Source organism: Oryctolagus cuniculus, chromosome 1 (assembly GCF_051225735.1).
Source record: "Oryctolagus cuniculus isolate XC-2025 breed Fujian yellow rabbit chromosome 1, ASM5122573v1, whole genome shotgun sequence".
In the NCBI taxonomy this organism is placed as follows: domain Eukaryota; kingdom Metazoa; phylum Chordata; class Mammalia; order Lagomorpha; family Leporidae; genus Oryctolagus; species Oryctolagus cuniculus.
In genome coordinates this window covers 167,230,627-167,255,135 of record NC_142867.1, presented here as the reverse complement: position 1 = coordinate 167,255,135, position 24,509 = coordinate 167,230,627, and the positions used below count along the sequence as shown (strand labels likewise).

General features: G+C 44.4%; 1 protein-coding gene across 32 annotated transcripts in view; it reads left to right on the top strand.

The window, feature by feature from the left end:
- The window catches only part of SPATA6L (spermatogenesis associated 6 like), a 110,018-nt gene extending 95,683 nt beyond the window's left edge, over positions 1–14,335 (top strand). For 16 of the 32 annotated variants that reach the window (XM_070051633.2, XM_089337419.1, XM_089337371.1 and 13 more), the window contains 3 exons: positions 5,044–5,088; positions 5,688–5,781; positions 6,731–6,833. In XM_070051633.2, the coding sequence (XP_069907734.2) occupies positions 5,044–5,088; positions 5,688–5,781; positions 6,731–6,820 (229 nt within the window). In that variant the 3' untranslated portion in view covers positions 6,821–6,833. Of the gene's footprint in view, positions 1–5,043; positions 5,089–5,687; positions 5,782–6,730; positions 6,834–12,572 lie in introns of those variants that run through there. The other 16 variants (XR_016210185.1, XR_016237394.1, XM_089337386.1 and 13 more) reach the window with 5 other exon arrangements.
- The last annotated feature ends 10,174 nt before the right edge of the window (positions 14,336–24,509 follow it).

Genomic DNA, 24,509 nt, shown 5'->3' with positions numbered 1-24,509 from the left:
AACAACAGATGCTGGCGAGGATGTGGGGAAAAAGGGACACTAACCCACTGTTGGTGGGAATGTAAACTGGTCAAGCCACTATGGAAGTCAGTCTGGAGATTCCTCAGAAACCTGAAGATAACCCTACCGTTCGACCCAGCCATCCCACTCCTTGGAATTTACCCAAAGGAATTTAAATTGGCAAACAAAAAAGCGGTCTGCAGCCTAATGTTTATTGCAGCACAATTCACAATAGCTAAGACCTGGAACCGACCTAAATGCCCATCAACGGTAGATTGGATAAAGAAATTATGGGATATGTACTCTTTAGAATACTATACCGCAGTAAGAAACAACGAAATCCAGTCATTTGCAACAAAATGGAGGAATCTGGAACATATCATGCTGAGTGAACTAAGCCAGTCCCAAAGGGACAAATACCATATGTTCTCCCTGATCGGTGACAACTGACTGAACACCAAAAAGGAAACCTCCTGAAGTGAAACGGACTCTATGGGAAACGGTGACTTGATCAGCATAGCCCTGACTGTTAATGAACAACTTAATACATTATCCCTCTTAGTAGTTTTTTTGTCTGTTCTACTTAATATGACTGGTTTAATTCTGTAATTAATACACAGTTATTCTTAAGTGTTGAAATTTAACTGAAATGTGATCCCTGTTAAACATAAGAGTGGGAATAAGAGAGGGGAGGGAAGAGATGTATAATTTGGGACATGCTCAAGCTGACTTGCCCCAAATGGTAGAGTTAAAAACATACCAGGGGATTTCAATTCAATCCCATCAAGGTGGCATGTACCAATGCCATCTCACTATTCCAAGTGATCAATTTCAGTTCACAATTGATCATAATGAAAGGACTAAGAGTCAAAGGGAGCACATAAACAAGTCTAGTACCTGCTAACACTAACCGATAGAATAAATAAAGGGGAGAGTGATCCAACATGGGAAGTGAGATACTCAGCAGACTCATAGAATGGCAGATGTCCTAAATAGCACTCTGGCCTCAGAATCAGCCCTAAAGGCATTCGGATCTGGCTGAAAAGCCCATGAGAGTATTTCAGGCATGGAAAGCCAAGACACTCTGGCAAAAGATCTCTGCGAGTGAGATCCCAGTGGAAAGAACAGGTCTTCAAAGAAGGAGGTACCTTTCTCTGAAGGGAGGAGAGAACCTCCACTTTGACTATGACCTTGTCTAAACAAGATAAGAATCGGAGAACTCAGAGGGCTTCCATAGCCTTGGAAACTCATGACCGGAGCATAGCGAGATTACTGATGCCATAAACAGGAGTGTCAATTTGTAAAGTCAACAACAGGAGTCACTGTGCACTTACTCCTCATGTAGGATCTCTGTCCTTAATGTGCTGTACACTGAAGCTTAATGCTATAACGAGTACTCAAACAGTATATTTCACTTTGTGTTTCTATGGGGGTGCAAACGATTGAAATCTTTACTTAATGTACACTAAACTGATCTTCTGTTAAAAAAAAAAAAAAGAAACTATCAATTCCCAACTTGACTCTCACTGGGATTAAACATGACAATAGGTCTGATCTGATTTCATCATCATTTAAAAAAAAATCATCTATTATTTTTCACTTTATGTTTCTGTGTGGGAACAAACTGTTGAAATCCTTACTTAAGGTATACTAAGCTGATCTTCTGTATACTAAGATAATCGAAAATGAATCTTGATGTGAATGGAAGGGGAGAGGGAGTGGGAAAGGGGAGGGTGGTGGGTGGGAGGGACGGTATGGGGGGGAAAGCCATTGTAACCCATGAGACGTACTTTGGAAATTTATATTCATTAAATAAAAGATAAAAAAAAAAAAAAAGAAAAAAAGAAAAAGAAAAAAAAAAAGAAATCCTTACTTAATGTATACTAAGCTGATCTTCTGTATATTAAGATAATCGAAAATGAATCTTGATGTGAATGGAAGGGGAGAGGGAGTGGGAAAGGGGAGGGTAGTGGGTGGGAGGGACGGTATGTGGGGGAAGCCATTGTAATCCATAAATCGTACTTTGGAAATTTATATTCATTAAATAAAAGTTAAAAAAAAAAGAAAATCATATAATGTCTCAAAAATCAGTTTGGCACAGAGACTGACAATTAGAGACACAATCACATCCTTTCTGTGCCTGGTGTCCATACCCCCTTGGTTTATGCTCTTACCACCAGCCTGGAACTCAGCAAGCTGGCAGAGCAGGGGAGGTTGTCCAGTCCAAAGAATCAATGTCAAATGGGGGTGGTCAGGAGACTGGGGTTCTAGTGCTCATCTGCCCCTAAATGCTGCAATCTCACACAAATCGTCAGTCTTCTCCATCTCAGTTTCATCATCTTTAAAATGGGTATAATGATCAAAGATCCATTTTCTTCTTTTTTAGATTTATTTATTTATTTGAAATGAAGAGTTGCAGAGAGGGAGAGAGAGAGAGAAAGAGAGAGAGAGAGAGAGACAGAGAGAGAGAGGTCTTCCATCTACTGGTTCACTCCCCAAGTGCCCACAACAGCTGGAGCTGTGCCGATCGAAAGCCAGGAGCCAGGAGCTTCCTCCGGGTCTCCCACACGGGTGCAGGGGCCCAAGGACTTGGGCCATCCTCCACTACTTTCCAGAGAGCTGGATTGGAAGTGGAGCAGCCAGGACTTGAGCTGGTGTCCATATGGGATGCTCGCACTGCAGGTGGCAGTTTTACCCTCTACGTCATGTCACTGGCTTCAAAGATCCACTTTCTTTCAGCCACAAAGTGCTTCTCGGCTGCCATAACTAGGGAAAATCTATAGCTCCATGTGTCTTGTTTGTGTATATCTTCCAATCTCCTTACATTCAGTACAGCAAACTTTTCTGGCAGACTCCATTGATTTCACAGTTATGGGGCAACTATTCTGTGCAGTGTACATGACCAAAACATGTCTCTGTTTTCTAGTGGTTCACACACTAGACAGGAAGGCAGACATACACCCGTGTCTCTAAATATGAGATAGATTGTGGTATGCACTTAACAGAAGAACAGTCTAAGTGCAGGGGAGAGAAAGCAAGAGGAGATTAATTCCAGCAGGAGGGAGTTCTTCCTTGTTTCTCTTTATTTACATCTGAGGGTTTATGCATTCATTCAGCCAGCCTTTCCTGGATATCCATGCAGCAGGCCAGGGATTCCCCCTCTGGCTACCGTCAGAATGACCTCATGTTAACTGAATCAAAATCAGGAGGATTTGTGTGTAGGGGAGGGCAGAATCTCTGTGATAAAAGTATCTCAGAGGAAAAACAGGACTGATCACCTGTGAGGCCTGAAATGGAAACAGCACTATTGAAGACATTTCTGATTTCTGAGAACTTGCAGCCTAGCAGGGGATGTTAAAAAACTGCATCCAGGGAAATGCCTGAGTCACAGACCAGGATAGTCAGTTAACTTCAGAGAAGTGGCCTTGAAGAGACTGTCTTTAAGACAGCTGTTTTGAATGTAGGAGATGCCCTTCATGCCCTGGGGGCGGACTCCATTCCCTGTTGACTTGAGAGGGATCTTTGAGGCAGGCTTCTAAGGACCCGGGGGTTGTCCCCACCTCACTCACTGTTATTTTCACATCAACACCATCAGAACCAAGCTGTCTGTGCCAGTATCACAAGGGTGCATGAGAAACACTTTCTAGGTTTCTGCTAGCTTAGCAATGAAGTCAGTAAGGGCCAAAGTGATGGGGCTAAGTTGGGATTTATATTTTGGGATGAGTGTCAGCCCATAGTTTTAGTGGAAGAAGTAGAAAGCCCTTGAACTATCAGGGTGAGAAATGGTAGTCCCCCAAAGGGGAGGAACAATGGTCCTACCGTTTGGATAGTGCCATATCCCTTCTACCACATCCTGTCTCTTCCCACTGCATCCAGGAGCAGCATTGCTCCCATCTGTCAACTTACCACTCTCAGAGAATGGAATCACATGTGTGGAATAGATGTGGAATAGATAACGGTAACAAATGCAGGGATTGCTTTGGTAGTAAGAGTTACTCAAGACCTGTGAGGGAGCATTTGCAATGTCCAGCTGGTAGCTGTTTTTAAACTTCATTTATCACTTTAAAATATTTTTTAGTCTTTTTAAAGATTTATGTATTTGAAAGGCAGAGTTAGAGAGAGAGAGGGACACACACACACACACACACACGCATAGAGAGAGAGAGAGAGAGAGCCTCTATCCATTGATTCTTTTCCCCAAATGGCTGCAGCAGCTGGGGGCTGGGCCAGGCCAAATCCTGGAACTCCATCTGGGTTTTTGACATGGATGGCAGGGGCCAAAACACTTGGGCCATCTTCTGTTGCTTTCCCAGGCAGTGTAGCAGGGAGCTAGTTTGGAAGTGGAGCAGCTGGGACTCAAACCAGCACTTATATGGGATGTTGGCATTGAAAACTGTGCCACAATGCTGGTACCAATATTTCTACTCTTAAAAAGTATTAGGGGGGGCTGGTGTTGTGGCTTAGTGAGTAAAGCTACCACCTGCAGTGCTGGCATCCCATATGGTCGCCGGTTTGAGTCCCTACTATAATATAAATACCAGTTGGGAGCCAGCGCCGTGGCTCATTTGGTTAATTCTCCACCTGCGGTGCCAGCATCCCATATGGGTGCCGGGTTCTAGTCCCGGTTGCTCCTCTTCCAGGCCAGCTCTCTGCTGTGGCCTGGGAGTGCAGTGGAGGATGGCCCAAGTGCTTGGGCCCTGCACCCGCATGGGAGACCAGGAGAAGCACCTGGCTCCTGGCTTCAGGTCGGCGCAGCGCACCGGTCGTAGCGGCCATTTGGGGAGTGAACCAATGGAAGGAAGACCTTTCTCTCTGTCTCACTGTCTAACTCTGCCTGTCAAATAAAAAAAAATATGAATACCAGTTGTGTCCTATGATAAACTATTTATCAGAGTCTCAGACTCAATTTCAGTATAGGAGTAGAAAGACATTAGGCAGACAGTGACAGAGCGTCTGCTGACAGAAGTGCTCTGAGTGAAGCATGGAAAATGGAACTCCAAGTGCATGAACAGGGCAGCTGATCTCCTTCTCCTTTCCCCTCAGGAGAGTCCTTCCTGAGGAATCCAAGACTGAAGCCAGCTCTGAAGGGTGGGTAGAAGTTAGCAAGAGAAGGGATGGGGTTGGGAGTTGGCACATTCTAGGCGGAGGGAGCAGTGTGAGAAGGGAGAAAATGCTCCCTGTTTGAGGAATTGAAAGACACTGTTAGCCCTGGCTGTTGCAGTCATATGGAGGGTGAACCAGCAGATGGGAGAACTCCTCTGTCTCTCTTTCTCTCTGCCTTTCAAGTAAATAAAAATGAATAAACAAAATTTTAAAATATTACAATCATTGTGGTAGTGAAAAGTTTGGATTAAATTTTATATTAATGTTTTCAGGATTAAATTTTAAATGTAAAAGCAGGATTTGTTTATCAGAGACATATATGAAAAACCCAGTAAAGTATAAACAAGAAATGAATCAGTTATAGTCATAACAGCTCTTAACATCTTGGTTATTTTCATTCCCTAATGCTTTTCCTTTGTACTGTTTAATACAGATCTCAGAATCACACTATGCATACCATTTCACATGTTTCTGCCTTTTTCTTAGGAATAAGTTTCAAATATCAACCCTTGTTATGTACTCTAAATAAAAGTGTGCTTTTTGGTAGCAGCATAATACTCCACTGCATTTAATCTGTTGAGCAGATTTCGTCCTTGTTCTCAGCCCACATGGAAGAAGATCCATGAAAGGGTGTGTCGTCTTCTGGCATCCCACAGAGCTCAGCAGCACCCAGACACGGTGAGTGTCTCTGATAAAGCTAGAACTATGCTGACAGTGTGAAACAGGAACTGTGGCTGAGTGTCTGGTTAGGGAGATGGACATTAATCACGTAGCCACAAAATGAGTGTAAAATTGTGATGCTTAACAAGACAGTACATGGTGAACTGAGGGTATATGGTGGTAGGTGTCTGAGTTGGTTGGGAATTTGGGCAGGTTGCCAGAGGAGGAGGCAGTGGAGCCTAGATCTAAGCAATGTGTGTAGCAGCTAATTTGTAGATGGCATTCCTTAAGTAGAGGTCCTGCAGTCGTTCCTTTCCAGAGCTGACAGTCTTCAGTGGCCCACAGCACACTCCCCTTCTCTGCATACAGACTCCCAATCCAGGGAAGGATACAGTGGTGTTCCAGGTAAAGCCACAACACAGAAGGAAGCTTTTCTGAAATCTAGTAAGGTGTGTTTCCTGTTTGAATATAGGAGTGTCAGGGGTATTTCTGATCCATTGGTAGATATGATAACACCCAGTACCTGTGTCAACTTGTGTCAGTTAGCAGACAGACAGCTAATTGTCCTCTCAACAGTTTAAAGAATTCAAAGGAAAGGTTAACAGTGCCCCCAGTGGTTAAATTTAACTATGCCATGTAGTTGAACTGGTCATCCTGACTTCATAAAAACTAGCAAATGCTAGATTTATAGAATGGCACTTATAAATGAATATTGATGACCTTAACCATGGGGGCACTAAATGACTTCTTATCTCAAAAGTCATTGCTTTTTGATTTAATTCCCAAGCTTTTAAAGTAAAGGGAGCCCTTTGAAATGGAGAGGTGGCAGGGAGATGGTCTATATACACACACATTTATAGTGAATCCCACATACATGGTCTGTATGGGATGTACAGACCTCTTACATGGGTAGTGTAATAGAAATTGATAATCATACGATGCAATTGCTGGATTTGTTTTGTTATAGGAAGATTCTGCCCCTGAAATAAATTATATCCTTGAAAGACCAAGCTGTCCTCTGGAGAAATACCCACAACATGAACAAAGATATTTTTAAGCCGTTGTCTTGTGTAAGTAAGCACCTTAAGCACTGCTGATTATCTTTTATTTTATTTTATTTTAATTTTTTTTGACAGGCAGAGTGCACAGTGAGAGACAGAGAGAAAGGTCTTCCTTTTGCTGTTGGTTCACCCTCCAATGGCCGCTGCGGCCGGCGCACCGCGCTAATCTGAAGCCAGGAGCCAGGGGCTTCTCCTGGTCTCCCATGGGGTGCAGGGCCCAGGCACTTGGGCCATCCTCCACTGCACTCCCAGGCCACAGCAGAGAGCTGGCCTGGAAGAGGGGCAACTGGTACAGAATCTGGCGCCCCGACTGGGACTAGAACCTAGGGTGCCGGCGCCACAGTCAGAGGATTAGCCTAGTGAGCCACGGCGGCAGCCATGCTTATCTTAATTTTCTAAAAGAACTTAGGTTCCTGTTATTAATATGAAGTAAGTAAGAAATGTGCTGTGCAGGAGGCATGGAGGAGACCTTAGAACTGCATTCTACTTCTCTCAGTATAATAATGAAAGTATGTGTGTCTGCCAACCCTCTTAGCTCCTATTGTTTCTCTCCCTCTCCCTCTTCCCTCCCTCTCTCCTCCCCCACTCCCACCCCCTCCCCTTCTCCCTCTCCATATGCCTCTGCCTCTGCCTCTATCGGATCTCTGGCTTCTTTCAGTTCCTTATCTTGGGGCCCTTGCCTTTGTTGCTTTCTCTGTTGTCAGGAACCCTTCTTCCTGACTCTGCTTGGGGAACTAGGCGACTTTTCTCTGTCCTTTCCATGACACTCCCTCCCCCTCCAACATACTGTTTAGCATTCTGTGCTTTCTTTCGTGAAATGTAACACGACTTATTCTTATAATTTTATTTGGGCTATTATGTAAATCAGTTTCTTCTACTAGAATGAGACCTCTGTGAGATCAGGGACTCTGTCTCCATTGCTCACCATTTTATACCCAGCATTTTAGCACAGTGTGAGATCATGGATAGAGGTTGTGGCCCTGAACAAGAACCTGCCTTCCCACCTGTACCCTTCTGCTGTCCTTGTGTTATTTAACTCTTCTCTATAGTTGATGCTTAGTAAATAAATACATGTATTTAAAATTTTATTTATTTTAATTATACTTGAAAGGCATAGAGACACATGGAGAGATAGGAAGAGAGAATTTCTATCCACTGGCTCACTCTTTAAGTGCCCATAACAGTTAGGGCTGTGCCTGGCTGAAGCTAGGAGCCCAGAACTCAATATAGTTCTCCCACATGGGTGGCAGGGACCCAACTACTTGAGCCATTACCTGCTTCCTCCCAAGAAATGCAAATTAAGCCGGCGCCGCAGCTCACTAGGCTAATCCTCCGCCTAGCGGCGCCGGCACCCCGGGTTCTAGTCCCGGTCGGGGCGCCGGATTCTGTCCCGGTTGCCCCTCTTCCAGGCCAGCTCTCTGCTGTGGCCCGGGAGTGCAGTGGAGGATGGCCCAGGTGCTTGGGCCCTGCACCCCATGGGAGACCAGGAAAAGCACCTGGCTCCTGGCTCCTGCCATCGGATCAGTGCGGTGCGCCGGCCGCAGCGCGCCGGCCACGGCGGCCATTGGAGGGTGAACCAACGGCAAAGGAAGACCTTTCTCTCTGTCTGTCTCTCTCACTGTCCACTCTGCCTGTCAAAAAAAAAAAAAAAAAAAGAAATGCAAATTAGCAGGAAAACTACATCAGAAATAGAGTAGCAGGGCCAGCGCTGTGGTGTAGAGGGTAAAGCTGGCACTGCAGGTAAGCTTTACCCTCTATGCCCATATCCCATATGGGCTCCAGTTGGAGTCCTGGCTACTCCACTTTTCATCCAGCTCTCTGCTATGGCCTGAGAAAGCAGTAGAAGATGGCCCAAGTCCTTGGGACCCTGCACCCACGTGGACTACCCAGAAGAAGCTCCTGGGTCCTGGCTTCAGATTGGTACAGCTCCAGCCATCACAGCCATTTGGGTAGTGAACCAGCAGATGGAATATCTCTCTCTTTCTCTCTGCCTCAGCCTCTCTGCAAATCTCGCTTTTAAATAAATTAATATTAAAAAAAAAAAAAGAAGTGAAGTAGTTGGGACTTGAACCAGGCACTCCGACATGGAATGTAGGTTTCTCAAGTGGCAGCTTAACCTCTATGTCAAATGCTTGTCCTGCTTAGTAAATATCTTTTATACATGAATGTTTAATGAGATAAACAAGGCAACTCTAGAATTCAGATATGTGGCAAGTTGTTGGCTACACTGTGAGGTGTCATAATTTCTCAGGTATCCTCATTTTTTTCCCGTCCTAACCCAGGTCCAGAATATTACCAGCTTTTTCTTTCAAATCGCTATACTTGCCTGTGGATAGTTACAAGTTGGATTTCTACTGAGGGGATCTTGGTAACATCACCCTTAAGTCTTCCTTATTACCTGCTTCCTAAGTGGGAAGAGTTGATCCAGATACCTTACATGTATTAAATGGATGTATAATTAACTGTCATAACAACATTATGAGATTGGTACTATCATTAGTTACATTTTACAGATAGGGAAACTAAGGTACCATGAGGTTAGGTGCCTTGCTCAAGGTGACGTGGCTAGTGAGTGGTGGAGCTGAGAGTGTGAACCTGGGTGGTATGGCCTCAGAGACCGTGCTCTTGACTGTTGGCTTTTACTGCCTTTCCAAAGCCAGAGTGTCTGCGAGGAGGATCCTGGAAAGAGAGAGCAGGAGTGTAAAGGAGAGCCCTTTAAATCCAAAAGGTTTGTAGACACTGCCCTAGGATGCTTCGCGTTAGGATCCTACAGTGTTTATTGTGTAGTCCTCATTCCAGGAGCATCAAAATAACTGAGTGGTTTTAAACGGTAAAGGAGTGTGGGGTGATCTGCTAGGTTTTCACTGCTGTCAGGCTCCTGAAAGTTTGGTTTGATGGTCATCCAGGCTGTGGGGCATAAATTGCCTTGCCTTGGGTCAGGGCTTTTCAACTTCAGCATGGGACCATGGAGAATGGCTCAGTAATTGTCCAGTCCGTGGGCTTCTGCCTTGGAACGTTCTGCTTGGTAGATTAAAGGATAGACTTTGGACTGCTTAATCTCTGGTTGCAGAAATAGTCATCTAGATGTTTATTAGGTGGTTATTTGAAAAATAGCCCATGTAATTACCAATGGCAACTTGCATTGAATTTCAACATGAGTGACACTGAGTTACTTAATAAGGCCCTGATATGTGGACACTGATATGAGGACACTGAGACGAGAGAATAAGGAAAACACAACCTAGATTCTGTCTTGGGAAATGAAATTCCCACATAGTACAGAGATTCTCACTCTGATGGAACATGCTGGTAGGTCTTCCCTGAAAGCTCTCCATACCATCCTCCTCTGCCTCCCACTTCTTGACTCCTGGATTTGTGGTCAAGCAGGAATCCTGGAGGGCTGTGCTTATGAATGCTCTCCTGATTGTAAAAAGTCCACATGACTCTGACTAGTCTTAAGCATTTATTAGAAAGGCCAGTAAATCCAGACAGGCAGGGTCATGTGTCATGCCTATGGGTTGGGAAGATGGATCCCAGAGAGAAACCCTGTGGTTCCCACTACATGTCTCAGTTCTTTCTTTTCTCAGTTACTACTCATTGCAGAACCAATTCTTGTCTCTTCCCTTCTCCACGTCAGCTGTTTTACAGTACTGTATTACAGCTGTATTCCATCTCCTGTCTTCCCTATGATCTCCAGATTCTGGGGCATGAAAAAATAGACTCCTACTACAAAAAGGCGAGGAATTCTTGAACTAAAAACAATGGATCCAGTTATCTGACCAGGAGGAGGCAGGAATGGGTTGAGAGGTTAGACTACTCCTACATCTCCTTATTCTGGATGTTTTGGATCTTGGTGCTTTGCTATAAAAGAGATCGTCTCTTTTACACTTCACAGTGGTGAAGTGGGGCAGGTTTTTGGCACAGCGATTACAGTGCCTTTATGTCAGAGGGCCTGGGTTTAAGTTCTGGCTCCACTTCCAATTTGGCTTTTTGCTAATGCATACTCTAGGAGGCAGCAAGTGATGACTCAAGTATTTGGGTCCCTGCTACCCATGTGGGAGCACCAGAATAGATTCCAGGCTTTGGCCTGGATCAACCCCAGCTACTGCGGACAATTGGGGGAGTGAATTGGCAGATGGAAGACTTCCCTCTCTCTCTCTCTGTCTGGCTCTGTCTCTCATTCTCCCTTGCTGCCTTTTAAATGAATAAAATAAATAAAAAACATTTTTAAAATGGTGAATTTTACCACAGCAACCCCCCCAAATAAACAAATCCTCCCCTCAGAACCTCCACAATGCTTAGATCATTCCTAGTTCTCTCAGCAGGGCTGGTTGTGCATCATGGCCCTTAGCAAGTGTATGAGTTGGTTGCCTGTCTGGTGGATGCTCGTGTGAGGCCACTCTCAGGTACAGGCTTACAAGGCCACCTCTGGGAAACCTTCTGGCCTCTCAGGCAGAGTCAGGCCCTATGAATGGGAAGAAGCCTGACCGTTCTGCACTGGCACTGGACTGCTGAGTCCACCATCCCCATGAGCATCTGCCTGTGGCCCCGGGTCCCCCATGTGATTGGCCATCAGCAGGATCTGAGCCTCTGTGAACTACTCAACTGGAGGGTTTTGGTGAGGAGCTCAGGCCAGGGTTTCCTCAGACACAGACTAACATTGTAGCCCAAGACCTTTTTTTAAGACTAAATGTCAAGAAGGAAATAAACCAACAAAAGGAAAGAAAGAAAGAAAGGACAACACTAATTATGTGCAGGTTCCTGGTCCTGTTAGAGCTCATTAGGCCTCTGGCTCCCAAGACAGTGGCTGGTGTGGTTCTAAGGTCCCCCATCTCTTGCTTGGCAGGAGCTATTTAGTTTCCTCTCATAGGGACCTCTTCACCCCTTCACCTCCATTGCAACCAAAGCTGAAAGAAAACTAGCCCAAATCTCCCAAACTCCACCATCCAGGGTCCTCCCTCTGATCTTTGCACTGACTTCTAAGGGACTCACCATGTAGCATCTCATGGGAATTGATGCATGGACAATGATGCATCACCCTTCATCTCTGGAGCTCCTGTCCTGTCAGAATCCAACAGACTGCACCACCAGTGACCTTGCACCCAAGTCATGGGCAGATTTGGGGTCAGCAGTCCTCAGTGAGCATCACAGTTCCATGGGGAGCTCTGAAGACTGATGCTTACTCCCCACTCCAGATCAATTTAGTTGGAATCTCTCCAAGGATGTCTAGCATTGGTATTTTTATAGAAGTTCCAAAGATTCTGATGCATGTTTAGGAATGAGAATCTTAATTAATTGAGTTGAGAATCATGCAGTAGGCTCTGAGTTCTCCAGGCTGGGCCATTAGTAACACATCCCAATCCCTACCGATCCCTGCCAGGCTCAAAAATAACTCTCCTATAGAATACAATAAATTGGAAAACGTTTAACAGTTCAGCTTAATAATACCTAGAAGTTTGGTGCATATTGACCTTGTACCAAAGACTGTACTAATTTGGGGGATACTTCAAATATCATCATCCTGGTTTTATACAAAGAGGTGAAGTGACTTGTCCAAGGTCACACAGGTCCTCATTATCTTACTCTGTGCTGGAAATGTAGGGGAAGAGGCTTGGAAACCAAGCAACCCAAGGCAGAGCTCTGTGCCATGGTGAGGGTAGTACATTAATTTTTTTTCTCCCTGGTTGTGTTGATGGCTCACCTGTTTTTCAGGGCTGAATGTAGTTTGTGTTGTTTGAAATTTCACAGAAAAAACAAGAAAGCAAACTGAAGGAAGACCATGAAGAGCTCGCTCATCAAGGCAACTGACACATCCTTGGAGAAATGAACAATTTTTGTTGTCTGTGTTGAGTAACTGGTGTCTAACCTGTTAAATCGAATTCTGTACTCAGTCTTGTGCCCAGGTAAGAGTATTGATTAAAGCGTTTCCTGTTTGGGGCTGAACTTTTCTTGTCAAGCTGGAAAATTGGTGTTTTAGTTTGTTTTGAGCATGAAATAGGAAGTAACAATGCTGGGTGGCAGGTGCTTTTCCATTTGGAAAGCAGTTCTTTGAATTCTAACAAAAATGTCAAGATGTCTTTGTAGGTGTTTTTCATTCTTGCCAGTGGATGTGTTCTTGAAAAGTTCTATTTCTTCAACTTCAGTTTCCCATGAGGTAGAGGATGTTGCTATTTAGAGGTATAACCTGACAAATCCTCTGAGTACACTGTCAACCTGATTTTCTTTGTTTGGTAAATCTGATATTTTTCTTTTGTAGTTGTTTGCTTTTTAGTATTAGACTTGATATTTACATGAAGTCCACTGAGGACTTATGAAATGAGAGCATTCTATCTAGATAATTCCAGTTTTGTTTTAAAATTTGTAAGAGGAGGTTAGTGTCTTGGGAATATAGTTTAAACTACTCCTTCTCTTCCCTGTCTTCTCTTGTCTTCTCAGAAATTCTTCATTTATATGAGGAGCAAACTTTCCTCAAATATTTCTGTGAAAGAGTTACTGTCAGCAGATAGGTTCTGTGGCTATATGGCTGCCAAAATCAGATCTTAGATTAGCTAGTAGGGTGCTTTTATGAAATGCATTCACAGTTTGTCGGGGTAGGAATGGGAGAGGGATAGAGTGAAGAAGGACTGGGGGCACCTTTGCTTTTCTCAGCACAGAGAAAAGGGGGCTTGAAAATGGAAACCTCTGTCCTGCCTCCTGCCTCATTCTGTCACCATAGTGATTTTCTGCACCAGACCTGCTATAGTCTCCAAGTTTGTGTCCCCTCCAAAGCTGTATGTTGACATCCTAATCCATAAAGTGATAGTATTTGGAGGTGGGGCCTTTGGGAGATGATTAGGTCATGAGGACGAAACCCTCATGAATGGGATTGGTGCCCTATGAGACAGGTCTCAGGGAGCTCCTTGCCCTTTCCTGTGTAAGGAAGCAGAGAGAGGGTGCTGTCTACAAACCAGGAAAGGGGCCCTTACCAGATTCTAAATTGTTGACATCTTGATCTTGGACTTTGAGCCCCTAGAACTGTGAGAAATAAATTTCTTTTATTTATAAGCTACTCAGTTTAGGGTGTTTTGTTACAGCAGCCCAAATGAACTAAGATACTACCCTAACTCTTTTAGATTTTTGCAATTCAGTGAGAGCCACATTTCTTTTCTTATGACTGTAGAAATTGGTTTGTTAGATAAACTAGGGGAAAAAAAGTCAGGGCTGAGTGTTGTGGTGTGGTGGGTTAAGCCACTGCTTTTGGGATACCTCATCCCATATTGAAGTATGTGGTTCAAATCCTGCCTCCTCCACTTCTCATCTAGCTCCCTGCTGAACACACCCTGGGAGACAGCAGATGCTATCTTCAAGTACATGGGCATCTGCCATCCATGTGGGAGACTGGGATGGAGTTCTGGTCTCTTGACTTAGCTCTGGCCCAGCTGTTGTGGCCATTTGGGGAGTTAACTGGCAGATGGAAGATCTGTCTCTCTCCCTTTCTCTCTGTTACTCTGCCTTACAAATAAATAAACAAATCTTAAAAAAAAAAAAAAGAAAAAAGAAGCTAAAAAACAAAATCAAAACAAGGCAGGGAGGGGGGGCAGGGGGAGAATACCCAAAATTCATTTATCTGTTTATCTTCTTGGAATTTCAGCAAACAAAAGTATACATTACAATAAGCATTCCACCTTTGGGATACAGACAACAGGCTTAAGTTCCATGTACTTACTTGAGAGTCTGTGAAACAATAGGTGTTGATTTGTTCTTTTTCTCACTTCTAAGTCATCAAAAATAAAAAAAAATGCTGTGTTCCATTAGGATTATGGTCTAATTCTCAAGAAGAGGGTGACTCACATAAGTAGCTGAAGGAAACCAGGCCTAATGTTATTGGTGCTGCATCTCAGTCACTGTTCAGTTCAGTTTTTTGGGGGGAGGGGAAGAAATGGTTTGAGAATAACTTCTTAATTTAATTTAGTGGGATTTATAATTTGTTTATTCTTATTTGTGATCATTTTTGTTTTTCTCAGTTCATAATCTGCTGTTGTTAAATTATTCCAGTTTTATTTCTTAGAGAATTATTTCTGTTTTGAGACATCGTGTTGGGGCCAGGATTACAGTAGAGGTTTTTTTATTTTGTTTTGTTTTGCTTTTGGAGTAAATAATAATGTGAATAATTTTGTGATGGCATTTGGACTGCATTGGAAAGAGTTGTGTCATTAAAATAATAAAGAAATGTTCCCACAGGTCTGTCTTCAGTTCACAATCCTTTTCTTGACTTTCAAAGTTGTGGATCCCTGAAAACCTGGGCCATATTTTAATATATTTCACAGGGTCTCAAGTTTACAGAGGTTCCTGGCAAAATCTCCTTTGTGGACCAGGGCCCTCCTAAGAATGGCCACTGTACAATAGGACTATTTCTCTAGGTCACCAGACCAAACTAAACTTTGCTGAAGCCTTTAGGCTCTGAATTATAAAAGATATTTCGAAAAGGAGTGTGTGAATGATGTGTTTGACATAAAAGAGGTGGTTAGTTTTAAGTGTGCAATTTGAGAGGATTGATGGATTATGTGTGTGAGTTCAACCTAGCCCCTCAGTGCTGGGCCACTGGTCAGGATGGCCACAACTTCACTCAGTCATGCCCATTTCTGGCCTCTCTGAAGGGCAGCCTGAGAAACAGGACATGTCGTGTAGTCTGTGCCAGGACCACTAAGTTGGCTAACACTGCCGGATGGCACTGCTGTCCCTCTCTGATGAGTGGACCTATCTCAGCAGTACTTGAGAGATCATGGAGGAAGTCCCCTCCCTTCTCTCTCTGTCCTGGGATCCCTGCCTCCAGCGACAGAAGCCACAACCCTCTGCTTCCTTGCTCTGGGGCCCTTCCACCCTCCACACTTTATCTTTCCAAAGGCACCAAATTATGGTCAGTAACCTTGCTTTTTCAGAGGAAAGAACCTGTGCTTTATTTAACCTCTAGAACTTGAGAATTTGGCCAAAGCAGAGTGGTCTCTAGGACCCTTGGTGCAAATGGGTCCTTCTCAGGATGGTTGGATGATGGCCCTTCTCGGCACGGTGAGGAATTCCCAGTTCAGTGTTTTCTCCTCAGGACAACGCCCCTGTAAGCTTATGTTTTCTTATCTTCAGCCCATAGTAAAATATCCATCCTCCACCTCCCATAAGAAAACCTGCTGGGGCTCGTCTGCTCTGTGCGGCTCTGTGGTGACCACATAGCTTTACCTCCTCTCCAGGAGCATGCCAACCAACAGGACAGATTACAACACGTGCATGGCTGGGTTTGCTCTGTATGCAGGGAGGGTCACTGGCGGGGAGTTTGTGTTCTTCTCCACAGCTGGAGTGCAGAAACAACAGCACTGAGGGCTGGCCACGGTGCCCCGTCCCTGAAACACAGCGGGGCGTGCAGGCATGACTGGGCCAGCGAGACACCAGCGCTAGGATATCACATGAACAGAGAGAAGCAATCCTAGTAAGCTGGGAGTTGGCTGTAAGGTAAGGGAGTTGACTTGACTTAGCCTTTGGTTGCAATTGGCTGGGGATGGTTTTGAACCAGCCAAGCTGTGTTATACATGACCAGCTTATCCTAGTGGGTATGCAGTGTGATTTGTCCTAAGTCCTTCCAGAGAGGAGGCTTCAACAGAGGCAGCTTGAGAGAGTCAGTCTTTTTGAACACTTTGCCATTTACCTTTGCAGGACCTGGAATGTCAGTTAAGAGATAAGGTAGGGGCTAGCATTATGGTGTAGCTGGTTAAGCTGCTGCTTGTGATTTCAGCATCCCATATAGACACTGGTTCAAATCTGGGTTGCTCCACTTCTGATCCAGCTCCCTGCTAATATCCCCAGGAAGCAGAAAAAGATGGCCAAGTGTTTGGGTCCCTGCCACCCATGTTGGAGCTCTGGATGGAATTCCTAGTTCCTGGCTTCAACCTGGTATAGCCCTGGCTGTTGTGGCCATTTGGGGAGTGAACCAGCACGTAGAAGATCTGTTTTTTCTCTCTCTGTCTCCCCCCTCTCTGTAACTCTGCTTTTCAAATAATTTTTTTTTTTCAAAGAGAGATAGAGTAAATGTTCTTCCTCCCCTAAACCCCGACTCCCATTCATTTATTCATTCCTTTGTTTAATATCTCAATTTGCCAGCTGCAGTGATAGTCTAGGTGTGAAGACTGAGGAATTCTGGAGCAGGAGCACTTGGATTTATTTATTTATTTTTTTATTTAATGAGCATAAATTTCAAAAGTACAGCTTATGGATTACAATAGCTTCCTCCCCCCCTGTAACTTCCTCCCACCCACAACGCTCCCCTCTCCCACTCCCTCTCCCCTTCCCCTTCACATCAAGATTTTCAATTATCTTTATATACAGAAGATCAATTTAGCATATGTTAAGTAAAGATTTCCACATTTTGCTCCCACACAGAAACACAAAGTGTAAAATACTATTTGAGTACTAGTTATAGCATTAATTAAACACCTAAGAGTAATTGTGTATTAATTACAGAGTTCAACCAATAGTTTTAAGTAGAATATAAACTGCAACTTTTGTATTGTTGTGGCTTCCCCCCCGCCAACCTCCCTCCCTCCTGTGGCCCTCCCCTCACCCACTCCCTCTCCCATCCCGCCCTTCATCACGTTTCATTTTCAATTACCTTCATATACTGAAGATCAACTTAGTATACACTAAGCAGGGATTTCAACAGGTTGCACTCACACAACCGAACCAGGTATAGGGTATTGTTTGACTAGTAGTGTTGTTTTTGAGTTTCATAAACACATTAAGGACAGAGATCCTGCGTGGGGAGCATGAACCCAGTGACTCCCGTTGTTGATTTAACAATTGGCACTCTTATTTATGATGTTAGCAATCACCCGAGACTCTTGCTATGAGCTGTCTAGGCTATGGAAACCCCTTGAGTTCACCAACTCTGAATTTGTTTAGTCAAGGCCATATCACAGTAGAGGTTCCTTCCTCCCATCAGAGAAAGGCGCCTCTCTCCTTGATGGCCTGATCCTTCTGCTGGGGTGTTGTTCACCAGGATCCTTCATTTAGATTGTTTTTTGCCACCGTGTCATGGCTTTTCATGCCTGTGAGACTCTCATGGACCTTTTAGCCAGATCCGAATGTCCCAAGGGTTGATTCTGAGGCAGGAGGAGCACTTGGATTTAAATCCTATTCCTGCTATTTACGGGCTGGACGACCTGGGCAAATAAATTAACCTCTTTGTGCTCCATTGTCCTTAAGTATAAAGTGATGATACACATAATTTTAGTAAGTATCTGCTTCATAATGTTGTTGTAAGTAGATAGCATATTTGAAGCACATTAAATTAGTGCCTGGCACCAAACGAGCACCCGTTAACTGTTAGCTACTCTTATTTTTTTTAATTAATTAATTTATTTTTTAAGCTTTATTTCTTTGAAAGGCAGAGTGACAGAGAGAGAGAGGGAGAGAGTGAAAGAGATCTTCTGTCCTCTGATTTACTCCCCAAATGGTTTCAGCAGCTGAGGCGGGGTCAGGCCAAAGCCAAGAGCCAGGAGCTCCATCCAGGTCTCCCACATGGGGGGCAGGGACCCAAGTACACTGACCATCTTCTGCTGCCTTCCCAGGCACATTAGCAGGAAGCTGTATCAGAAGAGAGCACACAGGATTTGACCTGGCACTCTGTTATGGGATGATGGCATTGTAAGTGGCAGCTTAGCCCACTGCCCCACAACACTGGCCTCAGCTATTCTTATTTTAGACTTATTTAATTATTTGGGGAAAACATTATTTCCCACATTTTCATGATAAGAACATTGAGACTGAGCAGAGCAAGTGTCAGAGACAATTTTCAAACCCTAACTGCCTCGTTTCTAAATCCCAAGCTGTTTCTGCCACTTTCTGCCACCCCTTTGTTGTCACCTCCTTGTATAATTCAACCTGTAGATTTGGAAAACATGAACTCAGCATTTCAGTCAGGGCACAGGGCAACTGAGGTGTCTTGGCAGAAGTTGGAAAAAGGTTAACCACTTCTTGTTTAGGGCAACAGGTGTTGTTTTCTGTTCTTATTTCTTGTCATTGGAATGTTGTGTTTGTAAATAGCCTTTTTGGAATTTCTTTTTTTCTGCCCCCAAATAAGCCTCTGTTTTCCTTTTCCTTCAGGAGATGACACACACCTAAGATGGTATTTTGAACTGAGATAAACATCACACCTGTTTTAGTGGGATGACTTCCAGGAGCAGGCTGTAAGCAGTAGGTGTTATTGCTGGAAGAACTGACTCTGTGGAGGGAACTGGCTGTGAATGCTCACTTGGCATGGCATAAGAAAAGTGCAGCCTAGGTGCTCCTTGGCATCCTGTGTTCATTGGGTCCTGCAGTCCTCCATCCCTGACAACCAAATCAATCCTGCAGCCTTGTAGGGACTCAGCTGGTAGTTAGTAAGATCCTCCTGGGTGCTCAGAACAGTACCTGAACCCTGTAGGGTAGAGAAGGCCACACTAAGGTTTATAAGATGCAACCTGTGCCCTGCTCAAGTTTCCAGACTTAACCAGGGCAAAGAGATGTCTCAAACTTTGCTGTCAAGAAGTGTTGCAAACCCAGATGTTTTCATGACCAGCAATGACTGACCATCATGAGCAGTGTGGTTTGCAATAACAGTGTAGTTGAAGGGAAATGGAGGGTATGACTCCCCTGCCCTCCTCCTGCAAATTCAAAGCTAAAGCAATAGTGGCTCTTTGGCCACATAAAACTGTTCTGTAGCTGGGCCTTACCCACAGCTAGTTGGTTCTGATTCCTGTTTAATTCTGTGAAATAATGGCAGTGATGGACAAGTGAAGTTTGTGCAGCTCACTTTCATTACTGTTTAATCATAGCTGATTATATATAGCAAAATACGGTTACTTTTGTAGGTCCCAGGAGGTAAGAAATAGTGGGGTCTTGGGGCTAGGGACTGAGAATTTCTTTCTGATATTAAGGGATGGGGAGAGGTTTGGGAGAAGTGATGCCACTGGGGAGGGTATTATGAAGAAAGTATGCACAGATATGTCATCTGGGCATATCTTCTGAAGTGTCCTAAATATCAGGCGTGGTCTTCGAGACTTTGTGTTGTAGACAGTAAGAAGCCACTAGGGTTTTGTTATGAGAACACAAAATATTAATTTGTTCAGGATGGTTTGGGGGCGGGTAGAGGCTGGCTGCAGAGAGACTCTGAGAAAGCCATTGAAGTCGGGAAATTAGGGTCACAGAAGCTGAACTGGGTGGGAGGGTCATGGGGAAGAGAAGGGCTGATTAAACATGGGGAGTGGGACGAAATCAGGAGGTAATTTACCTTAATGGGACTTTAAAACCCACAGGTGTGTGGGTCGGTGGGTTGAGGGGCTACCTTCTCTAAGGGAGAAGCAGTGAAGTTGCCTGTGCTGAGTTGCAAAGTGAAGGTGAGCTATGTAACTACCAGGAATGGAGTGTTGAGTAAGGGAATAACTGCTCTGCAGATCGGAGCACAGAGTCCTTCACACTGTAGAGCCATATTCTTCTGGACGTGTGGTAAGATGAACTCAAGGACTGAGAGAACAATATGGGATGCCAAGGAGAATCTTTATGGGGAGGGATTTTTTTAGGGTCTCCTTTGGGCAGGGAAAATAGAGTAGGAAACACTGACATTTACTAGGGGATGGGGTGCTGCGAGGGAAGTTGGATGTTCCAGACACAATGGAGGCCTTGTCTTAGATTTAATGTAATGTGTGCATGTGTTGGTGTGTATGTGTCATCCTTCTGAATCTGGTTCTTATTGTGAAGGCCTCTTTTTGTGACTATAATTTAAAAGACAAAATACAAGTCGCAGAGAAAATGCAGAAATGCACCTTGTCTAACTATTTGCATCTGAATGGCAGCTTGGGCAACCGGCTTCCCACAGGGGCATCACTGTTGACTCAGGGGCTCCCCTCTGAGACCCAGAGCAGAAGGTTCTGAATGAATGAACTTCCCTCCATGGGCCTTTTGGAGTTAACAGGAAGAAATTATGATCCTAGGTTGCAAGGGAAAGAATGATTTTGAAAATATAGTAGTACCTGTTTAGGAAAGACTGTAGAAGAAATCTATGAGGCTGATTTTGATTACATTCAGTTTTAAAAGATGGTAGAGGCCAGCGCCATGGCTCACTAGGCTAATCCTCTGCCTTGCGGCGCCGGTACACCGGGTTCTAGTCCCTGTCAGGGCGCCGGATTCTGTCCCGGTTACCCCTCTTCCAGGCCAGCTCTCTGCTATGGCCAGGGAGTGCAGTGGAGGATGGCCCAGGTGCTTGGGCCCTGCACCCCATGGGAGACCAGGATAAGTACCTGGCTCCCGCCATCGGATCAATGCAGTGCACCGGCCGCAGCGCGCTGGCCGCGGCGGCCATTGGAGGGTGAACCAACGGCAAAGGAAGACCTTTTTCTCTGTCTCTCTCTCTCACTGTCCACTCTGCCTGTCAAAATAAATAAATAAATAAATAAAAAAAGCAAAAAGATGGTAGAAAGGTTAATGGAGAATGCCCAATAGAAGTTGGAAATGAGGATCTGAAATTTGACTAGGCAAGTGAAACCTCGGGTTGTGGATAAACACTTTTGGGAATCATCTGCATAGACGTGGTAATTAAAGTCACAAGAATGAAGGCTGGCATTGTGGTGCAGCTTCCTCCAGGTCTCCCACGTGTGTGCAGGGGCCCAAGGACTTGGACCATTTTCCACTGCTTTCCCAAGCCATAGCAGAGAGCTGGATTAGAAGAGGAGCAGCTGGGACTAGAACCGGCACCCATATGGGATGCTGGTGCTTCAGGCAGAGGATTAACCTACTGTGCCACGGTGCCGCCCCCATTCCACAAATATTTGAGGGGCCCCATGTGACTGACACAGGCAGAGATGAGACCCACAGTAGAGGAGCAGGAGGAAGAGGAGGTTACAAAGGTAATGGAAGAGAGTAGCAGGAAATTTTGGGACAAAGCAGAACCTGGGAATGCCTTGAAAGCTGAGGAAAGAAAACTTGGAGGAGTACAAGCTAATTAATTGTGATGGATATTTGCAGAAGGGTAAACACTGATGGCTGAGAACATGCCTTTTGGATTTGACAAGCAGAACTTACATTACCTTGGAGTTTCAGAATAGCTGTGGATGTGGAAGCCAGACTGTAGGGGATTAAGGCATTAAAGAATAGGGAGGAAAGACAAGAAGAGAGGGAAGACCAAGAAGCAGCTCCAAAAATTTGTTGAGAGAAGAGGAGAAACAGGGTTCCGGTTTTCATTCTGACACCTTCTGGTTTGGGAACAGAAAGGGCTTCTTAGGAGAACTGGATTTTGAAGGAAAGATTTAAAGGTGACACGAGGAGGGATATAGTGATATTCACTGCAAAGAAGGGGAGATGGGCAGCTCGATGATGGGGCAATCATGTAGACACATTTTACATTACTGTTTGCTAGAATGGGAAAGCAGGAAGAGGGGAGCTTCAGGGAGTAAACTGGTTGTAGCAAATGAAAGGTGGTCAGAGAGGAACAGGTTTAAACAGGTGAGGATCAGATACTACCGTGCATTGCCTTTTACTTTTTAGGCATTTTGGAGGCACCATGTCTCTTGCTAGGAAAAGACTTTGGAATCTGTTTGAGTCCTAGTTTTGTGAATGTGGGCAAGTTACTTAACCTGGCAAGGCCAGTTTCCTCATTTGGAAGAAAGAGGGTTTTATGATTTGCCTAACTAGGAGTAACTAGGGGTAACTAACTAGGAGACAAAATAAGTGATGCTGTGCATGTAAAATACTTAGTGTAGTGCAGCAAGTAGCATGCAATGTTAGCAATGACTCTTTTTATCTTAAACCACCTTTGGAGGATCGATTGGCATACAAAAAGCTGTACATCTCCAAGTAGACAACTTGATGAGTGTAGAGATAGAGATGTATACCTGTGGGGCTGTCACTGAAGTCTATGCTTAAAACTCTTCCACCGTCTCCAGACGTTTCATTTAACCTTCGTTTTTTTTTTCTCTTAGCAAAAATATAAATATAAAATACATTGTTGACTGTAGGCTCGGTGTTGTACAGTAGATTTCTATAGTGATACTTATTTGCCTCTAAAGTTTTAGACTACCTCCAACTTGAGTTAGAATCACTATTTTATGGATCAGCATTGCATCATAGCAGGTTAAACTGTCACTTGGGACACCTGTATCCCATATTGGAGTGTTGGTTTGAGTCCCAGTCACTCCGCTTCTGATCCAGCTTTCTCCTAATGCACCTGGGAAACAGCAGAAGATGGCTCAAATACTCTGATCCCTGTCAACCTATGTGGGAGGCCAGGATGGAGCTCCAGGCTCCTGGCTTCAACTTGTCTCAGCCCTGGCTGTTGGAGGTATTTGGGAAGTGAATCAGCCATTGGAAGATCTGTCACTCTGCCTTTCAAATAAATAAATAAGTCTTTTTAAAAAGAGAGTTAGTGTTCTAGCACCTGTGGCTCTCTCTGCCTTACTGTGCCTGGTGATATCATTGACCCTGAAGCCAAATTTTGCTGTGCACCTATTTATTCTGTGATCTTGGGTAAGTTGCATCACCTTTTTTTGTACAGTCCTTCTTCTATAGGGAGAAGATAATGGTACCCATTTCATGAGAATAAATGAGTTAAAATTTAAGTGCTACAAAAAGTGCCTACCACCTAATCAATGCCACATAGATAAAAATGATTTTCCTCTGTGTTGTTGCTGTTTCCCTTTTGGAATTGTGGCGCCCACCCGCTGCCACACTCAGCTTGGCAGGGAGCTCACTCTCCCCTCGATGCCTGCAGCTGTTACATGTTAGAGTGCCATCTTGGAAGAAGTCAGACCTTTATTTGTCTTACATATCATCTCTATAAAAGGTAATGATGCCCAGCAGTTGGGTGGGTGGTTATGTGACTGGAATGAACTAGCAGCAAAATTTTCCTTAGTGGCAGGGAAGAAAACTAAGTATCCTTGTGGCCCGAGGGTCTTGTTTGCATGTCGAATTTTTCTGTCAACTGCAGGTCGCACATTCTTCCAACTTACTGGGCCCCTCCTGACTGAGCAAAGAACCTTGAGTTTATGTGTGACTAATGTAAAGTTGACACATTATTGACTTTCTTATCCTTTCTGAATCAGGAAATGGAAGATTAATTCTGAAGTCAATTGGGCGTATTGGGAAGACGGAAGTGAGTGTTGGGGAAGGATGTTACCTCTGTGTTACCTCTGTGGCTAACTGGCACTGCTTTTATTTATAACAGGAGTTTGCACACTAGCACTTCTCTGACACCTGTCAGACCCACCTAGTTTCCTGAAAATCTAGCTGTGCTGTTACCCTGAGTTACTTTAGGAGCTCTGCGCCACCCCCCACCCCCCCAACCCCCCACCCCCCGGCAATCCACTTACTGAGTCCTCAACTCAGACACACCTTTTGTTGGCCTTTTGTTTTTTCTTGCCAGGCTAGGTTGATAACCTTAGACACACCACACATGGGTTCTTAAAATGAACGTTAGGTTTGAATGCTTGGAGGAGGATCAAAGTCCTATTTAAAATGTCATGTTTTCATTTGTGAAGGCATGCCCATAACAGACTGGTGCCTTTGTTCTAGCAGCTGTTCTCCTGGGATGCCTCAATTCCATTTCAGTCTGTCTTACCTTCCACAGAGCTGTGTGACAAGGTAGCACCAGTCCTGGGTACCAGCAGATCTCATGCCTTCCCCTGGCAGCCAGAT